The 16,790-nt window shown below is 44.1% G+C and overlaps 1 protein-coding gene across 2 annotated transcripts in view; it reads left to right on the top strand.

Annotated features, from left to right (window-relative positions):
* Nucleotides 1-1,062: 1,062 nt before the first annotated feature.
* RBPMS (RNA binding protein, mRNA processing factor) overlaps nt 1,063-16,790 on the top strand; it is a 302,866-nt gene continuing 287,138 nt past the window's right edge. For both annotated transcript variants that reach the window (XR_012754410.1, XM_075352295.1), the window contains exon 1: nt 1,063-1,413. Coding sequence is in view for 1 of the 2 variants with exons in the window: in XM_075352295.1 (XP_075208410.1) it covers nt 1,351-1,413 (63 nt within the window). In the remaining variant the exon portion in view is untranslated. The remainder of the gene's footprint in view (nt 1,414-16,790) is intronic.

Here is a 16,790-nt window from a genome sequence, read left to right as displayed (position 1 = left end):
CCGTCAGAAGGCAACAGTCCAACCGAAAGAGGGAAACACAGTCACCACCAAGGCTAAAGTTCCCAGGGCCAGAGCCTGCGGGCAAAAGGGGCTCCTTCAGCACCCATCCAAGCTGGGGAGCGGGTTACCGGTGGGAACCCATTGGAACCGTTACACCACATAGGTGCAGGGAAAGGCAGTCACCATCAACCTGCCGGGAGGAGAAACACCGCAGCCGTCTGTGGGACCCGTCCATCTAGCCGTGTGTTTTACCGAGAACTGTGTCCTCATCATTGGCTGAGTGAGTACCACCGTGCCGTGCGGCACAGCGCTGCCCCCGCGACCCTGCACCTCGCCAGGCCCTGTAACCCGCCTGCCATCCATCCCTACCCCATCACCGGGCCCCGGGACAACCAACCCCCCTACCCACGGAGGGGAGAACTAACATCCAGGCTGCTCCCTGTCATCGCTCCCGGGATCCCCGTCCAGAGCAGCGGTGGTGTCACCAATATCACCACAACCGTGGGTGGCGTCACGGACAATAACCAAATTCCCACCATCCAAACCCCACCCTTTTCACTCACGGGCGAGGAGCGCCGCTTGAGTCCCCGGGATCCGGCCCACCGCTCGAGCCACCACCGAGCAGCAGCAGCCGGACCCGAGCAGTGGGAGAGCGCAGCGTCCCCTCCTCCGCCCGCGACACTGTGAACATTGATCATAGAGGATATAAATATAGAATGTTGATCCCAGGTTTAATTCCTGGGAATTGTGATTTATACAGGGTGCCAGATGTCCAGATATCGGACCAAAGCGTGGGCTTAGTAATGGGCCCTTCATTCCCTTATCGCCTCTCTGCTATTCTGCTATCTCTCTGCTTCTCACCTTTTGACCTGCCCTGGAAACTGTCAGTTTTTTCCTTGTTTTCAAGAACTGGAGTTTTTTTCTTAACTAATTGGAAGTGATAGTGATTGTCTCTCCCCCTCCTTCCATCTCCTCTATAAACAGGGCACCTCCCAGCCAGAATCCTGGGAGTTAGTTCCTAGCTGTGAAGTTGACTTCAGTCCCTCCCCTCCTGAGAGTTTAGAAACCAAAGGCTGGATCTAACCCTAATCACCAGCAGTCAAGAACATTTCCCCTTTCCTCCCTTTCCCCTTCTCTCATGCTCTCCTCCTTATCTCTAGCACAAGCCAGAGACACTTCACTAGTTCCTCTTTTTGCTTTTTAAGGGGACATTCTGTTTTACCAGTGGAACTAAAGGACATTTATTCCCCTGCTCTAATTAGTAGCCTTTGTAAAGAGGTGACTTCTTCTTGCCAGTTGTGCAGAAGTGTGCAGGATCCCGGCTGAGAGCTGCGCACTGCTCAGATCACAATGAACAACAACCTGGCAGAGAAGGAAAGCTGTGCTGAGGATATCTGCCTTCCCGAGGAGGAGGTAGGTGCCCTCTAATGCCCCTGGGACTGGGGGCTTGAAAGTGCCCCCTGGGATTGTAGGCATGAAAATGCCTCCTGTGTGATTGTATGTATCATCAAACTGCCCCCTGTGATTGTATGCATCATCAAACTGCCCCCTGTGATTGTATGCATCATCAAACTGCCCCCTGTGATTGTATGCATCATCAAACTGCCCCCTGTGATTGTATCATCAAACTGCCCCCTGTGATTGTATGCATCATCAAACTGCCCCCTGTGATTGTATCATCAAACTGCCCCCTGTGATTGTATGCATCATCAAACTGCCCCCTGTGATTGTATGCATCATCAAACTGCCCCCTGTGATTGTATGCATCATCAAACTGCCCCCAGTGATTGTATGCATCATCAAACTGCCCCCTGTGATTGTATGCATCATCAAACTGCCCCCTGTGATTGTATCATCAAACTGCCCCCTGTGATTGTATGCATCATCAAACTGCCCCCTGTGATTGTATCATCAAACTGCCCCCTGTGATTGTATGCATCATCAAACTGCCCCCTGTGATTGTATGCATCATCAAACTGCCCCCAGTGATTGTATGTATCATCAAACTGCCCCCAGTGATTGTATGCATCATCAAACTGCCCCCTGTGATTGTATGCATCATCAAACTGCCCCCTGTGATTGTATGCATCATCAAACTGCCCCCTGTGATTGTATGCATCATCAAACTGCCCCCAGTGATTGTATGCATCATCAAACTGCCCCCAGTGATTGTATGCATCATCAAACTGCCCCCAGTGATTGTATGCATCATCAAACTGCCCCCAGTGATTGTATGCATCATCAAACTGCCCCCAGTGATTGTATGCATCATCAAACTGCCCCAGTGATTGTATGCATCATCAAACTGCCCCCAGTGATTGTATGCATCATCAAACTGCCCCCAGTGATTGTATGCATCATCAAACTGCCCCCAGTGATTGTATGCATCATCAAACTGCCCCCAGTGATTGTATGCATCATCAAACTGCCCCCTGTGATTGTATGTATCATCAAACTGCCCCCAGTGATTGTATGCATCATCAAACTGCCCCCTGTGATTGTATGTATCATCAAACTGCCCCCAGTGATTGTATGCATCATCAAACTGCCCCCTGTGATTGTATGCATCATCAAACTGCCCCCTGTGATTGTATGCATCATCAAACTGCCCCCTGTGATTGTATGCATCATCAAACTGCCCCCAGTGATTGTATGCATCATCAAACTGCCCCCAGTGATTGTAGGCATGAAAATGCCTCCTGTGTGATTGTATGTAACATCAAACTGCCCCCTGTGATTGTATGCATCATCAAACTGCCCCCTGTGATTGTAGGCATGAAAATGCCTCCTGTGTGATTGTATGTAACATCAAACTGCCCCCTGTGATTGTATGCATCATCAAACTGCCCCCTGTGATTGTATGCATCATCAAACTGCCCCCAGTGATTGTATGCATCATCAAACTGCCCCCTGTGATTGTATCATCAAACTGCCCCCAGTGATTGTATGCATCATCAAACTGCCCCCAGTGATTGTATGCATCATCAAACTGCCCCCAGTGATTGTATGCATCATCAAACTGCCCCCTGTGATTGTATGCATCATCAAACTGCCCCCTGTGATTGTATGCATCATCAAACTGCCCCCTGTGATTGTATCATCAAACTGCCCCCTGTGATTGTATGCATGAAAATGTCCATATGACTCTAAAAATGATGCCTTGGGGTGAGGGTGCCATTCAGTAAAATGAGCAGAGACCTCCTTGCTTCACAGGATCCTTGCCTAATTCAGTCATTTTGCCATTCAGATTTCCAATGCTTAGTGCATATATATATACACATACATACATACATACATACATACATACATACATACATACATACATACATACATACATACATACATACATACACACACACACACTATATTAGAAGACATAAAGCCAGCGCAATCTCATATTTGAATTAAAAGCAATCTAATTTATTCATGTAGTTTTCATAAAATCCAAGGACATGCTCCGAAAACATACAGTCAGGGACCTTAGATTGTGAGCCCCAATGGGGACAATGTTGCCAATGTATGTAAAGTGCTATGGAATTAATAGCGCTATATAAATGAATACATTATTATTATTATTATTATTATTATTATTATTACATGCAGCATAGATTATAATTTTCCCCAGGTCAGAGCGACGCATTTCAACAAACTGTCTTAATCATGGACCATGATTAAGACAGTTTGTTGAAACGCGTCGCTCTGACCTGGGCAACATTATAATCTATGCTGCATGTCGTTGGATTTTATGAAAACTACATGAATAAAGAAGATTGCTTTTAATTCAAATAGGAGATTGCCGCTGGATTTGTGTCTTCTAACATATCTGGGAACTTCAACCATCCGCGCGCTGAACTCTCCAGTACGGGACTGCACCACGGCACATAGGCTAATTATGTATATATACATACATACATACATACAAATTGTCTCTCCAGTAAAGGAGACAAACTCTAGCACAGCGCCACCTATTGGAAGTAGCGATCCTAAAAGTCACAAGTGGATTTTCAACAATCCTTTGCAATATGACTCAGGATATATAAGCCAGATCAGAATCCCAATTTGCAGACACGGTGTTTCGGGGTGCTTGCCCCTCGTCAGTGCAAAGTATGGGGGTGTCTGATCTGGCTCAAGAGAAAGCTATGTGGGGACCACGGGGGAACACTATTCTCCTTAAGGAGACTTCGCAAGCCAGTCTGGCTGCCAGGTAAGGGGACTTATAGCTGCCACGCCCCTCTAAGAAATATTCAAACTGTCTCTCCAGTAAAGGAGACAAACTCTAGCACAGCGCCACCTATTGGAAGTAGCGATCCTAAAAGTCACAAGTGGATTTTCAACAATCCTTTGCAATATGACTCAGGATACATACATACATACATACATATACTATATATATATATAATATATATATATATATATATATAATGTATGTATATATATGTGTGTGTGTGTGTGTGTGTGTGTGTGTGTATGTATATAATATATATATATCTCTACACACACGCACACTCACAGTATTCAGACCCCTTTAAATTTTTCACTCTTTGTTTCATTGCAGATATTTGGTAAAATCAAAAAAGTTCTTTAGACCCTCAGCTCAGTATTGAGTAGAAGCACCCTTTGAGCTAGTACAGCCATGAGTCTTCTTGGGAATTATGGATCCTGGATTTGGGGACCCTCTGCCATTTTTCCTTGGCGATCATCTCCAGTTCCATCAGGCTGGATGGTGAACGTTGGTGGACAGCCATTTTCAGGTCTCTCCAGAGATGCTCAATTGGGTTTAGGTGAAGGCTCTGGCTGGGCCAGTCAAGAATGGTCATAGAGTTGTTCTGAAGCCACTCCTTTGTTATTTTAGTTGCGTGCTTAGGGTCATTGTCTTGTTGGAAGGTGAACCTTTGGCCAAGTCTGAGGTCCAGAGCACTCTGCAAGAGGTTTTCTTCCAGGATATCTCTATACTTGAACGCATTCATCTTTCCTTCAGTTGCAACCAGTCGTCCTGTCCCTGCAGCTGAAAAACACCCCCCATAGAATGATGCAGCGACCACCATGTTTCACTGTCGGGATGGTATTGGGCAGGTGATAAGCAGTGTCTGGTTTTCTCCACAAATACCACTTAGAATTATCACCAAAAAAGTTCTATCTTCATCTCATCAAAGCAGGGAATCTTATTTCTCATAGTCTGGGAGTCCTTTATACGTTTTTTTGCAAACTATGTGGACTTCCATATGTCATGCACTGAGGAGAGGCTTCTGTCGGGCCACTCTGCCATAAAGGCCCGACTGGTGGGGGGGTCCAGTGATAGTTGACTTTGTGGAACTTTCTCCCATCTCCCTACAGCATCTCTGGAGCTCAGCCACAGTGATCTTGTGGTTCTTCTTTACTTCTCTCACTAAGGCTCTTCTCCCACGATTGCTCAGTTTGGCTGGATGGCCAGGTCTAGCAAGAGTTCTGGTGGTCCCAAACCATTTAAGGATTATGGGGGCCATTGTGCTCTTCAGAACCTAGAGTACTGCAGAAATTCTTTTGTAACCTTGGCCAGATCTATGCCTTGCCACAATTCTGTCTCTGAGCTCCTTGGGCAGTTCCTTTGACCTCATGATTCTCATTTGGTCTGACATGCACTGTGAGCTGTGAGGTCATATATAGACAGGTGTGTGCCTTTCCAAATCAAGTCCTATCAGGTTAATTAAACACAGATGGACTCCAATGAAGGAGTAGAACCATCTCAAGGAGGATCACAAGGAAATGGACAGCATGTGACTTAAATATGAGTGAGCAAAGGGTCTGAATACTTATGACCATGTAATATTTCAGTTTTTCTTGTTTAATAAAGTTGCAAAAATGTCTCCATTTCTGTTTTTTTTTCTCTGACAAGATGGGGTGTGGAGTGTACATTAATGAGAAAAAAAAGAACTTTTTTGAATTCACCAAATGGCTGCAATGAAACAGTGAAAAATTTTAAGGGGTCTGAATACTTTCTGTTCCCACTGTGGGTGTATGTGTATATATGTGTATATATACAAATAATATACAGTGTGTGTGTGTATGTATATAATATATATATATATATATATATATATATATATATATATATATATATATATAATATATACACACACATACGAGTCATAAGTGTATGTGTGTGTGTGTGTGTGTGTGTGTGTATGTATATGTGTGTGTGTATATGTGTATATATATATATATATATATATATATATATATATATATATATATATATATATATATATATATATATATATATATATATATATATATATATATATATATATTATACGCTTATGACTCGTCTGTGTATGTGTGTGATATTTGGTACTCAAACAGTTGCACGCGAGTGTGTATGTATACACACATACACACACACACACACATACCCCATTGGTCTAATTGTTGCAGAATTGTATACCAATTTTTCCATACATTGATCGCTGTAAATACTTTTATGCCCAAGAGTATTCTAGGAGTGATTTGTCATTTTTGGGCATTAAAGTATTTACATTGATTTTCTTTCTTCTGGCTAGCGTGGTACCACAGTATAATTTTGTATTGTACATCCATACAATTAGAAGTCAAGCCAATAAAATTAATATACCGTAATAACAAAGGCATATATATTTTTTATTGTTATATCTATGTCCTCTCTGTATGCCGTATACTCTATATGTACACATTGTGGTTTATCCTGTATTTCTTGCACACAGACTATGTATCAGGATAGTATGCCATTATTATTTATGGCTTTTGAATCCCCAATCTGCGCAGTTGTTTCCAGTCAGATACAAGCAGTCCTTGGAGTTCTGCCATAGTCATTTTTTTATAGTTGCGTAACTTTTTTTCTTAAACACGTTATACTTTTTTTTCCCTTTTGGCTCCTGCGTGCTCTCAGCTGAAATGTTGACTATATATGTCATTGCACTAGTGAGCAGCGAACGCACAGAAATACTTTCTGCATTTCTAATCTGATGTTCCGGCCAGAATCCGCATGCATCGCAGCGCCCATCCAACATATTACAGAACACCAATTACTTTCTGCTTTTTGTGTTTTTGGTCTGAGACAGTAATTAATCCGGATCTGAAACATATCATACGAGTGCTTAGAAGGAAATTCTGGCTTGTGTACAGGGACTGACTGGAAAGTTTCTTTATCCTATTAGTATAAAGCCTGAATTTCCTCATGTAAGTGCCGGTACCTACTATAGTTTCCATTTTAATCTGTAGCAGGATGTCTGTCCATCTGTCCTTTTTTTTTACTTTTTAGCTAACTAAATTATTTCCTGATCCGGTGATTTAATCATCTCTACAAATAAGCCGTATGAGCTCTTTATTTGGATAGATTCATAAAAATTTTAGGTGCAAATGTATCGTAACCCAAATTAATACAAAAAAAGCGTCCCAGTAACTAGTTCTACAGGAAAATGACACTAGTTCCCGTTGTTACTATCACTTATTAATGAATACAATGGGGTATGAAATGAAGATACAGAAGAGTGGAGCTTTGACTTTCTCACCGTACTTTCCCGGCATCCTTGCCATCATAACCTTGTATATTTCGTATCCTGGATGCCACCACCGGTTGTACCGGGTTGGTAAGATGATGGCACTCAGTAGTGTGGCGTTTATGCCTTCATGAATAGACACTGACTGTACTTTACTCTTCAGATTCATGGATTAGTAATGCATGGAAAGCATCATGGTTAACCTACAAGTGACCCTTTGCCAATTTTTTTTTGTTGCATTGTGAAAGGAATAAGCTGTGATTTCACTGTGGAAGAACAAAGTGACAGTATTAAGATTGGATACAGATTTCCAATTGCTTTTATGGAATTATTGGGGTTATGAATATTTATTGCTCATATTTTGTATTGAACAGTTTGGCCACATAAAACATTATATTTAACTGTACGGTATTTGCATAAACTCTGTAATGGACCATCCTTTCTCAACTTGGTCTTTGATTTAGAATCTTGGGCTATTCTCTATATAGAAAAGTATGTATGTGTCTATACACTTGGGACACATCCAATAAATAGTGATAAGTGAACACTACCGTACTTGTATTGCGCAGTTGGACCCTTGGACGGGCTTGAGTCATGTAATGGAAGTTAATGGGGAACTCGAGCATTTTCCCAGAAAAATGTTTGAGTTCCCCATTGAGCTCCATTATGCTCGGTACTTGACTCGAGCTCATCCGAGCTTCAAAATGCTCGTTACGAGTACCGAACACCCAAGCACGGTAGTACTCAGTCATCGCTAGCATTGAGTGATTCAATGGATGCTATATAATTACAGGATGAATGTGTGCATGTTAACATGTAGACTGTAAGGCAATGGTGGAAGAGGTTAACGTCGCGCTGCTGTGAATGAAAAGACAATACAATAATACTTCAATGGTGATTTTATTGAACAACGCGTTTTGGAGATTCTACCTCCTTCATCAGGTCAAAATAACATCTCATGATGAAGATGGAAACTCCGAAAAGTTGTTGTTCAATCAAATCACTATCTAGGTATTCGTGGATTGTCTTTTCCTTCACAGTAGCTCAGCATTAACCCCATTCACAACCACGTTAGTCTATATCCACGTGGGGCTGCAGCAGCTGTGTCTTTTATACGCTTGCAAGTAGTTTTGACTATCACAACCTGACAAGGTGAGCCTTTCCAGTGATTCACCCCTTGTTTCTCACACGGATAAAGCGGGCTTTACACACTACGATACAGTGCCTACAAGTAGTATTCAACCCCCTGCAGATTTAGCAGGTTTGATAAGATGCAAATAAGTTAGAGCCTGCAAACTTCAAACAAGAGCAGGATTTATGAACAGATGCATAAATCTTACAAACCAACAAGTTATGTTGCTCAGTTAAATTTTAATACATTTTCAACATAAAAGTGTGGATCAATTATTATTCAACCCCTAGGTTTAATATTTTGTGGAATAACCCTTGTTTGCAATTACAGCTAATAATCGTCTTTTATAAGACCTGATCAGGCCGGCACAGGTCTCTGGAGTTATCTTGGCCCACTCCTCCATGCAGATCTTCTCCAAGTTATCTAGGTTCTTTGGGTGTCTCATGTGGACTTTAATCTTGAGCTCCTTCCACAAGTTTTCAATTGGGTTAAGGTCAGGAGACTGACTAGGCCACTGCAACACCTTGATTTTTTCCCTCTTGAACCAGGCCTTGGTTTTCTTGGCTGTGTGCTTTGGGTCGTTGTCTTGTTGGAAGATGAAATGATGACCCTTCTTAAGATCCTTGATGGAGGAGCGGAGGTTCTTGGCCAAAATCTCCAGGTAGGCCGTGCTATCCATCTTCCCATGGATGCGGACCAGATGGCCAGTCTCCTTGGCTGAGAAACGGCCCCACAGCATGATGCTGCCACCACCATGCTTGACTGTAGGGATGGTATTCTTGGGGTCGTATGCAGTGCCATCCAGTCTCCAAACGTCACGTGTGTGGTTGGCACCAAAGATCTCGATCTTGGTCTCATCAGACCAGAGAACCTTGAACCAGTCTGTCTCAGAGTCCTCCAAGTGATCATGAGCAAACTGTAGATGAGCCTTGACATGACGCTTTGAAAGTAAAGGTACCTTACGGGCTCGTCTGGAACGGAGACCATTGCGGTGGAGTACGTTACTTATGGTATTGACTGAAACCAATGTCCCCACTGCCATGAGATCTTCCCGGAGCTCCTTCCTTGTTGTCCTTGGGTTAGCCTTGACTCTTCGGACAAGCCTGGCCTCGGCACGGGTGGAAACTTTCAAAGGCTGTCCAGGCCGTGGAAGGCTAACAGTAGTTCCATAAGCCTTCCACTTCCGGATGATGCTCCCAACAGTGGAGACAGGTAGGCCCAACTCCTTGGAAAGGGTTTTGTACCCCTTGCCAGCCTTGTGACCCTCCACGATCTTGTCTCTGATGACCTTGGAATGCTCCTTTGTCTTTCCCATGTTGACCAAGTATGAGTGCTGTTCACAGGTTTGGGGAGGGTCTTAATTAGTCAGAAAAGGCTGGAAAAAGAGATAATTAATCCAAACATGTGAAGCTCATTGTTCTTTGTGCGTGAAATACTTCTTAATACTTTAGGGGAACCAAACAGAATTCTGGTGGATTGAGGGGTTGAATAATAAATGACCCTCTGAATAAACTTTTCACAATTTAAAAAAAAAAAGAAAAAAAGAAATAACATTCTATTTTGCTGCAGTGCATTTCACACTTCCAGGCTGATCTACAGTCCAAATGTCACAATGCCAAGTTAATTCCGAATGTGTAAACCTGCTAAATCTGCAGGGGGTTGAATACTACTTGTAGGCACTGTATATCTAACGAGATGTCGGCGGGGTCACGTCGTAAATGACGCGCATCCGGCATAGTTAGTGATATCGTAGCGTGTGACAGCTACGTGCGACGGTGAACGAGCAGAAATACTCACCTTCTCGTTCATCGTTGACACGTCACTCATTTTCTAAAAATTGAACGTCCGGTTGTTTATCGTTCCCGAGGCAGCACACATCGCTCCATGTGACACCCCAGGAACGATGAACTGCAGCTTACCTGCGGCCGCCGGTAATGCTGAAGGAAGAAGGTGGGCGGGATGTTTACATCCCGCTCATCTCCGCCCCTCCGCTTCTATTGGCCGGCCGCTGTGTGACGTCGCTGTGACGCCGAACGTCCCTCCCCCTTCAGGAAGTGGATGTTTGCCGCCCACAGCGAGGTCGTTTGGAAGGTAAGTACGTGTGACGGGGGGGGTTACAGCATTGTGCGACACGGGCAAGAAATTGCCTGTGCCGCACAAACGATGGGGGCGGGTGCGATCGCAAATGCGAATATGAGAAATCGACACATGTAAAGCAGCCTTAAGACTCTATTTGCTCTTATTTGTCTTCCAGTTGTTTACAACTTGCATGTCAATGTGGTCATATAGTAGGACATAAACTTTAAAGTTATCAGATTCGGTGTATCAGAGATTTTCAACTTTCCGCTGACAGATGATGTTGGGAACAGAAGGATCTGACATTCTTAATTTAAACTCCCAATCCTTTTGTTTACCTAGGAAAAGTCCTCACTAGAGGCTAATAACTGTTCTTTTCTTTTCCTATTGAGAAGATATGAATCCTCAGCTATATGGAGGAGTCGCGAAAAATAGCACTCGAATGGCAGTCAATGACTATCTTGTGTATGAAGACCATTTAAAGGAATTTTCTACTACTATTTCTATTTAATATGTCTTAAAGCTTCTAAACTGTTTATTTATTTGCAAAGAATTTCCATTTTAAAACATAAAATTGCAAAATTATACATCAAAAGTTTTTGACAGGGATTGACAAGACTTTTAGACAGGGAGACTCAGGGAAAGATAAGGTAGGGAAGAGCATGAGAGCGCGATTAACATATTTTGCATATAATACACTGCATGCGTTCAGCTTCCCCAGCAAAGTCTATGAGAAAGCCAAAAAATCAATGCACACGCTGCGTTTGTAAACGCAGCGTTTTGGATGCCAAAAATCGCTGCGGAAAAAAAAGCAGCATGTCACTTCTTTTGTGCATTGTAGCTGCGTTCTCCACCCATTGAAATCAATGATGTGGGTCATAACGCAACCAAAATGCACTTGGACTGCATTTTTGTTGCGTTCCGCATGCTTTTTTGACAAGCAAAACGCAGGTCTTTTCAGTCTCTGTCAATGTTGGTCAATTTCTGTCTGTGGATGTCGGTGAATCTCCCTCGGTCGGTCGGTCTCTTTCTCTGTCAGTTGGTCGCTCTGTCTGTCTCTCTCTCTCTCTGTCGGTCGGTCTGTCTCTCTCTGTCCCTCTCTCTGTCCATCGGTTAGTCTCTCCACCCCTCTCATACTCACTGATCCCCGGCTTTTCCTCTTTTGAAAATGCCGGCCGCTCATTATTCAATCTCGTATTCCCTGCTTTCCCCGCCCACCGGCGCCTATGATTGGTTGCAGTCAGACACGCCCCCACGCTGAGTGACAGCTGTCTCACTGCAACCAATCACAGCCACAGGTGGGCGGGTCTATATCGTGCAGTAAAATAAATAAATAATTAAAAAAAAAACGACGTGCGGTCCCCCCCCATTTTTTGATACCAGCCAAGATAAAGCCACACGGCTGAAGGTTGGTATTCTCAGGATGGGGAGCGCCACATTATGGGGAGCCCCCCAGCCTAACAATATGAGCCAGGAGCCGCCCGGAATTGCCGCATCCATTAGATGCGACAGTCCCAGGACTTTACCTGGCTCATCCCGAATTGCCCTGTTGCAGTGGCAATCGGGGTAATAAGGGGTTAATGGCAGCAGCCCATAGCTGCCACTAAGTCCTAGGTTAATCATGATAGGCGTCTCCCCGAGATACCTTCCATAATTACCTGTAAGTGAAAGTAAATAAACACATACACCCGAAAAAATCCTTTATTTGGAATAAAAGACAAAAAAAACACCCTCTTTCACCACTTTATTAAAATCCCCAAATACCCCTCCAGGTCCAGCGTAATCCAGAGGTCCCATGATGCATCCAGCTCTGCTACATGAAGCTGACAGGAGCGGCAGTAGAACACCGCCGCCTCTGTGAGCTCCACGCAGCAACTGAAGTAAATCGCGCTGTCAGCGGGGACGTCACTGAGGTAATGCCGGTGTGTGTGCGGTGATGATGAGGGCTGTAGTGTCGGGATGTATGGGTTGATGTAGGCGGTAATGTCGGGATGTGTGCGGGGATGTCAGCAGTAATGTCGGGATGTAGGCGGTAATGTCGGGATGTAGGCAGTAATGTCGAGATGTGTTTGGGGATGTCAGCGGTAATGTCGGGATGTAGGCGGTAATGTCGGGATGTAGGCAGTAATGTCGAGATGTGTGCGGGGATGTCAGCGGTAATGTCAGGATGTAGGCGGTAATGTCGGGATGTGTGCGGGGATGTCGGCGGTAATGTCAGGATGTAGGCGGTAATGTCAGGATGTGTGTGGGGATTTCGGCGGTAATGTCGGAATGTGTGCGGGGATGTAGGCGGTAATGTCGGAATGTGTGCGGGGATGTCGGGATGTAGGCGGTAATGTCGGGATGTGTGCGGTGAAGATGATAATCGAGACGCCACACACAGACAGAGCTGCAGTATGACAATGAAGTCTGGTGCATTTCACCCAAGTTCATTCTCATCGCCCGACTCTGTCTGTGTCGGCTGTCAGCCGACATGTAGCAGAGCTGAATTGCACTGTAAAAAATGCATCCAAAACGCATGCAAAACGCATGGAAAAAGCATCCAAAATGCATGCGTTGTGGATGCATTTTATTTTATAAACGCAGTGTCCAGTCTGCCAGAGGGTGCGTTCTTTTCCGCCCTGCAGAGAACGCAACGTGTGCACATAGCCTAAATCTTTCTCGCAAGGTTGAAAAGGTTAAGATTGTGTTGGTGCAGGGATCAATTATATCTACAAAGCGAAAAAGCCGTGCACGAATCCATGGAGTAGTCACCCGACTATCTGCACTATTCTGTAAAGCTGGTGTATATAAGAATGACGTCAGTGGAGATTCGATTGGAGCGAGTGAAAAGACTTTTCTGGCCATTCACCAAACTCGTCTTGTGAATGCCATGGGCCCCAATAGACTGACATATGTGGCGTCTGAAGAGTCTCCATACAACAAGGCAGCAGGATCAATTGGGGCCAGCCAGTCCTGTTCTACCTCTCCATCTATCCACTGAGGTCAAATTGGTCCAAGCAGGGAAAAACAATAAAAAATTCTTAACATGCTTTCATTACCTGCACTTTTTCTGTGAAGGTATTTCAGTGTGGGTCACACATCCTCTGTTGACATGGAGGCACAATTTCCCATCTGTTCCATATGATCCGCCTCTCATCTGGGTTCAGGATTCGGACAGAATGAAAAGATCATGTTCCCCTTCTCCTGATGGGGGCGGAGCTGACTTTCAATGATTGACAGGGTGTCTGAGAACACCAGCTCAAATGACATATTTGATTGTTTTCTGTGCTGACCTTATTGATGCGTCAGAGTGCTGGCACCTTCAATGGACAAGCGCTACGATATGCTTTTCCTTAGAAAGTAAATTGGTGCGCTTGTCCATTGAAGGGTCTGGCACTTCCATTCCAAAGCACCAGCAGGGTCAGTTCAGATGACAGTAAAGTCTGTCATTCGAGCTTGCCGATTCAGACTGACCCTACAATACCAGACCCTTGAATTGGGAAGTGCGGCAATGTGCTTTTTATTGACAAGTTAATTTCAGGGCTTGTCAATTGAAGTGGCCAGCACCCGAAAGGATTGGCAAGATCTATGAAGACTGATTTGAGCTTGCATGCTAAGACTCCCTGTCAATCATTTCAGGACATCTCCGATGCCATCACGAGCAGAGTGACATACACTTCTCATTCTGACCAAATCCTGTGCTCAGATGAGGGACAAATTGGACATAACACAGGAAGTAGTGCCGGCATGTCAACAAAGGATTACGTGACCCATACAGATGCAGTCATAGAAGAAGCACAGGGATGGTAGAATAATACCGCACCCTACTGCAGGCATCTACTGTATGTATGCATTCTGTGTACTTCTGGTTCATACGAGCTATGAGAACCTATGCCACCCCAACAAAAATGTGTTACAAATATACAATATACTGGCGAGCTTTTGTAGCTTTATATTCCTCCATAAGTCAGTATTTACTAGTGACAGAACCTTTTGGCCGTCTGTGATGACTTTGAGGCTCCTCTATCAGATCTGAAACTCTGTGTGGACCATCTGAGCAGTCACTGGTTGGGAAGAATAGCCTCATTGCTCCTTTTTCATCACTTGACCTTGTAGACCCACTTACTACAATCAACATTATACGTTAAGATCATTCGGGCAACCATGAGTTCCTTCATTCCTTGGAGGTCCTAGGTTGCTCTATTCAAAGTTTTTATAAGCCCATTGTCTTCCCATATGACATGACGCCATAGATCTTATTCACAGCTCAACTACCTTTTTATCAGGTGTGATGAATCGATGTTTTACTGCATTATTAATACTGTCGTCTCATACCTCAAATATTGTATGTTCTCCACTTATGTGACACTTAAGCCCCCATATACATTAGACTAATGTCAGCCAAATATCACAATATCGACTGGTTTGGCCAGAAGACTAATGTGAATAGGAGACCTGTACAATGGATGTATAATTATTTGTTATTTCTTTATCTTTTTAGAAAAAGTGGATATTTCTACAGGGATGTAAATTCAGTGTACGGTAATTAATCAAAAGTTGATCTACACATGGATTTGCTTTAATAGGCTGCGTGCCCATGAACAGGGTTCACAGCGTTTTTTATGCAGTGCGCTGCATTTTACAGTACAAGCACAATGAATGGAATTTCTAGAAATCTCATTCCCACCGTGCTTTTTTTTTTTTATGCGCGTAAACTGACCTGCGTTGCTTCCTGAACTCTAGCATATCAATTTAGGAGAACACTGCGGGGAACGCTCACCACCCCTACAGGAGAGGACATGCTGCGTCCAGGACACAGCATGTCTGGATCGTGGGCATGTACCCATATACACAGATGTAGTGCACATGGAAGGGCTGTTGTATAGCTACAAAGTATGTGATGGCTACATGACTTCCCGTCTGCTTCAATGTCATGATGTTCACCTTGTTGTTTAAGAAGTACAAAAAAATGTTACCCTGACTATCCATCTGTGTAGACATATCGTTGTAAGGCTGGAAACACATCTATGCGAGTAAAATCGGTCCGACTGGGCTGAAAAAAACTCGCCTGATTTTAGTTCACGTTAGGTCCGAGTGCAACGCAAGTGCGATGCTTTTTTTTTATTTAATGACTTGCCTAGCGTGTGTAATGCGTAGGGGATCCGTTTTTACTATGTCATCTGCCATTCAACTCTGCTACATGGCCGCTGACAGCAGACACAGCCATGTAGCAGAGCTGAATGGCAGACGACAGCAGACACAGACAGAGCCGCACGATCAGAATGAACTCGGGTGAACTGTACCTGACTTCATTGTCATGCCGCGGCTCTGTCTGTGTCGCATCCTGATTAGCGGTCACCCGTGATGGACTCACCGGTGACCGCTAATCCCTAATGTCTTCTGCAGCTCCTGTCACCTTCATATAGCAGAGCTGGGAGCGTTGCGGGACCTCCGTGGATTACGTTGGACAAGGATGGGTTATTTGGGAACTTAATAAAGTGGTGAACGAGGGTATTTTATTTTAAATAAAGGATTTTTTAACTCTGTGTGTTTATTAACTTTAATTTACAGGTTAATCATTACGGGTGTCTCATAGACGCCTGCAATGATTAATCTAGGACTTATTGGCAGCTATGGGCTGTCATTAACTCCTTATTATCCCGTTTGCCAACGCACCAGGGCAAATCGGGATGAGTCGGGTACTGTCCCAGAACAGTCGAATCTAATGGATGTGGCCATTCTGGGCGGCTGCTGGCTGATATTGTTAGGCTGGGGGGCTCCCCATAACGTGGGGCTCCCCATCCTGCGAATACCAGCCTTCAGCCGTATGGCTTTATCTGGCTGGTATTAAAATTGGGGGGACCGCACGCCGTTTTTTTTATTTTTTTAAATGCAAAGCATAGACACGCCCACCAGCTGCTGTGATTGGTTGCAGTGAGACAGCTGTCACTCATCATGGGGGCGTGTCTGACTGCAACCAATCATAGGCGTCGGTGGGTGTGGAACGCAGGGAATACAAGTTAAGAAATATACCTATTTATGAAAAGTCATAAGAAGTAAAGTGATAAAGTGCAAAAAAATACATAAAA

Source organism: Anomaloglossus baeobatrachus, chromosome 1 (genome assembly GCF_048569485.1).
Source record: "Anomaloglossus baeobatrachus isolate aAnoBae1 chromosome 1, aAnoBae1.hap1, whole genome shotgun sequence".
Classification (NCBI taxonomy): domain Eukaryota; kingdom Metazoa; phylum Chordata; class Amphibia; order Anura; family Aromobatidae; genus Anomaloglossus; species Anomaloglossus baeobatrachus.
The sequence above is the reverse complement of the archived record's forward strand: the minus strand, read 5'-3'. Positions and strand labels throughout refer to the sequence as shown.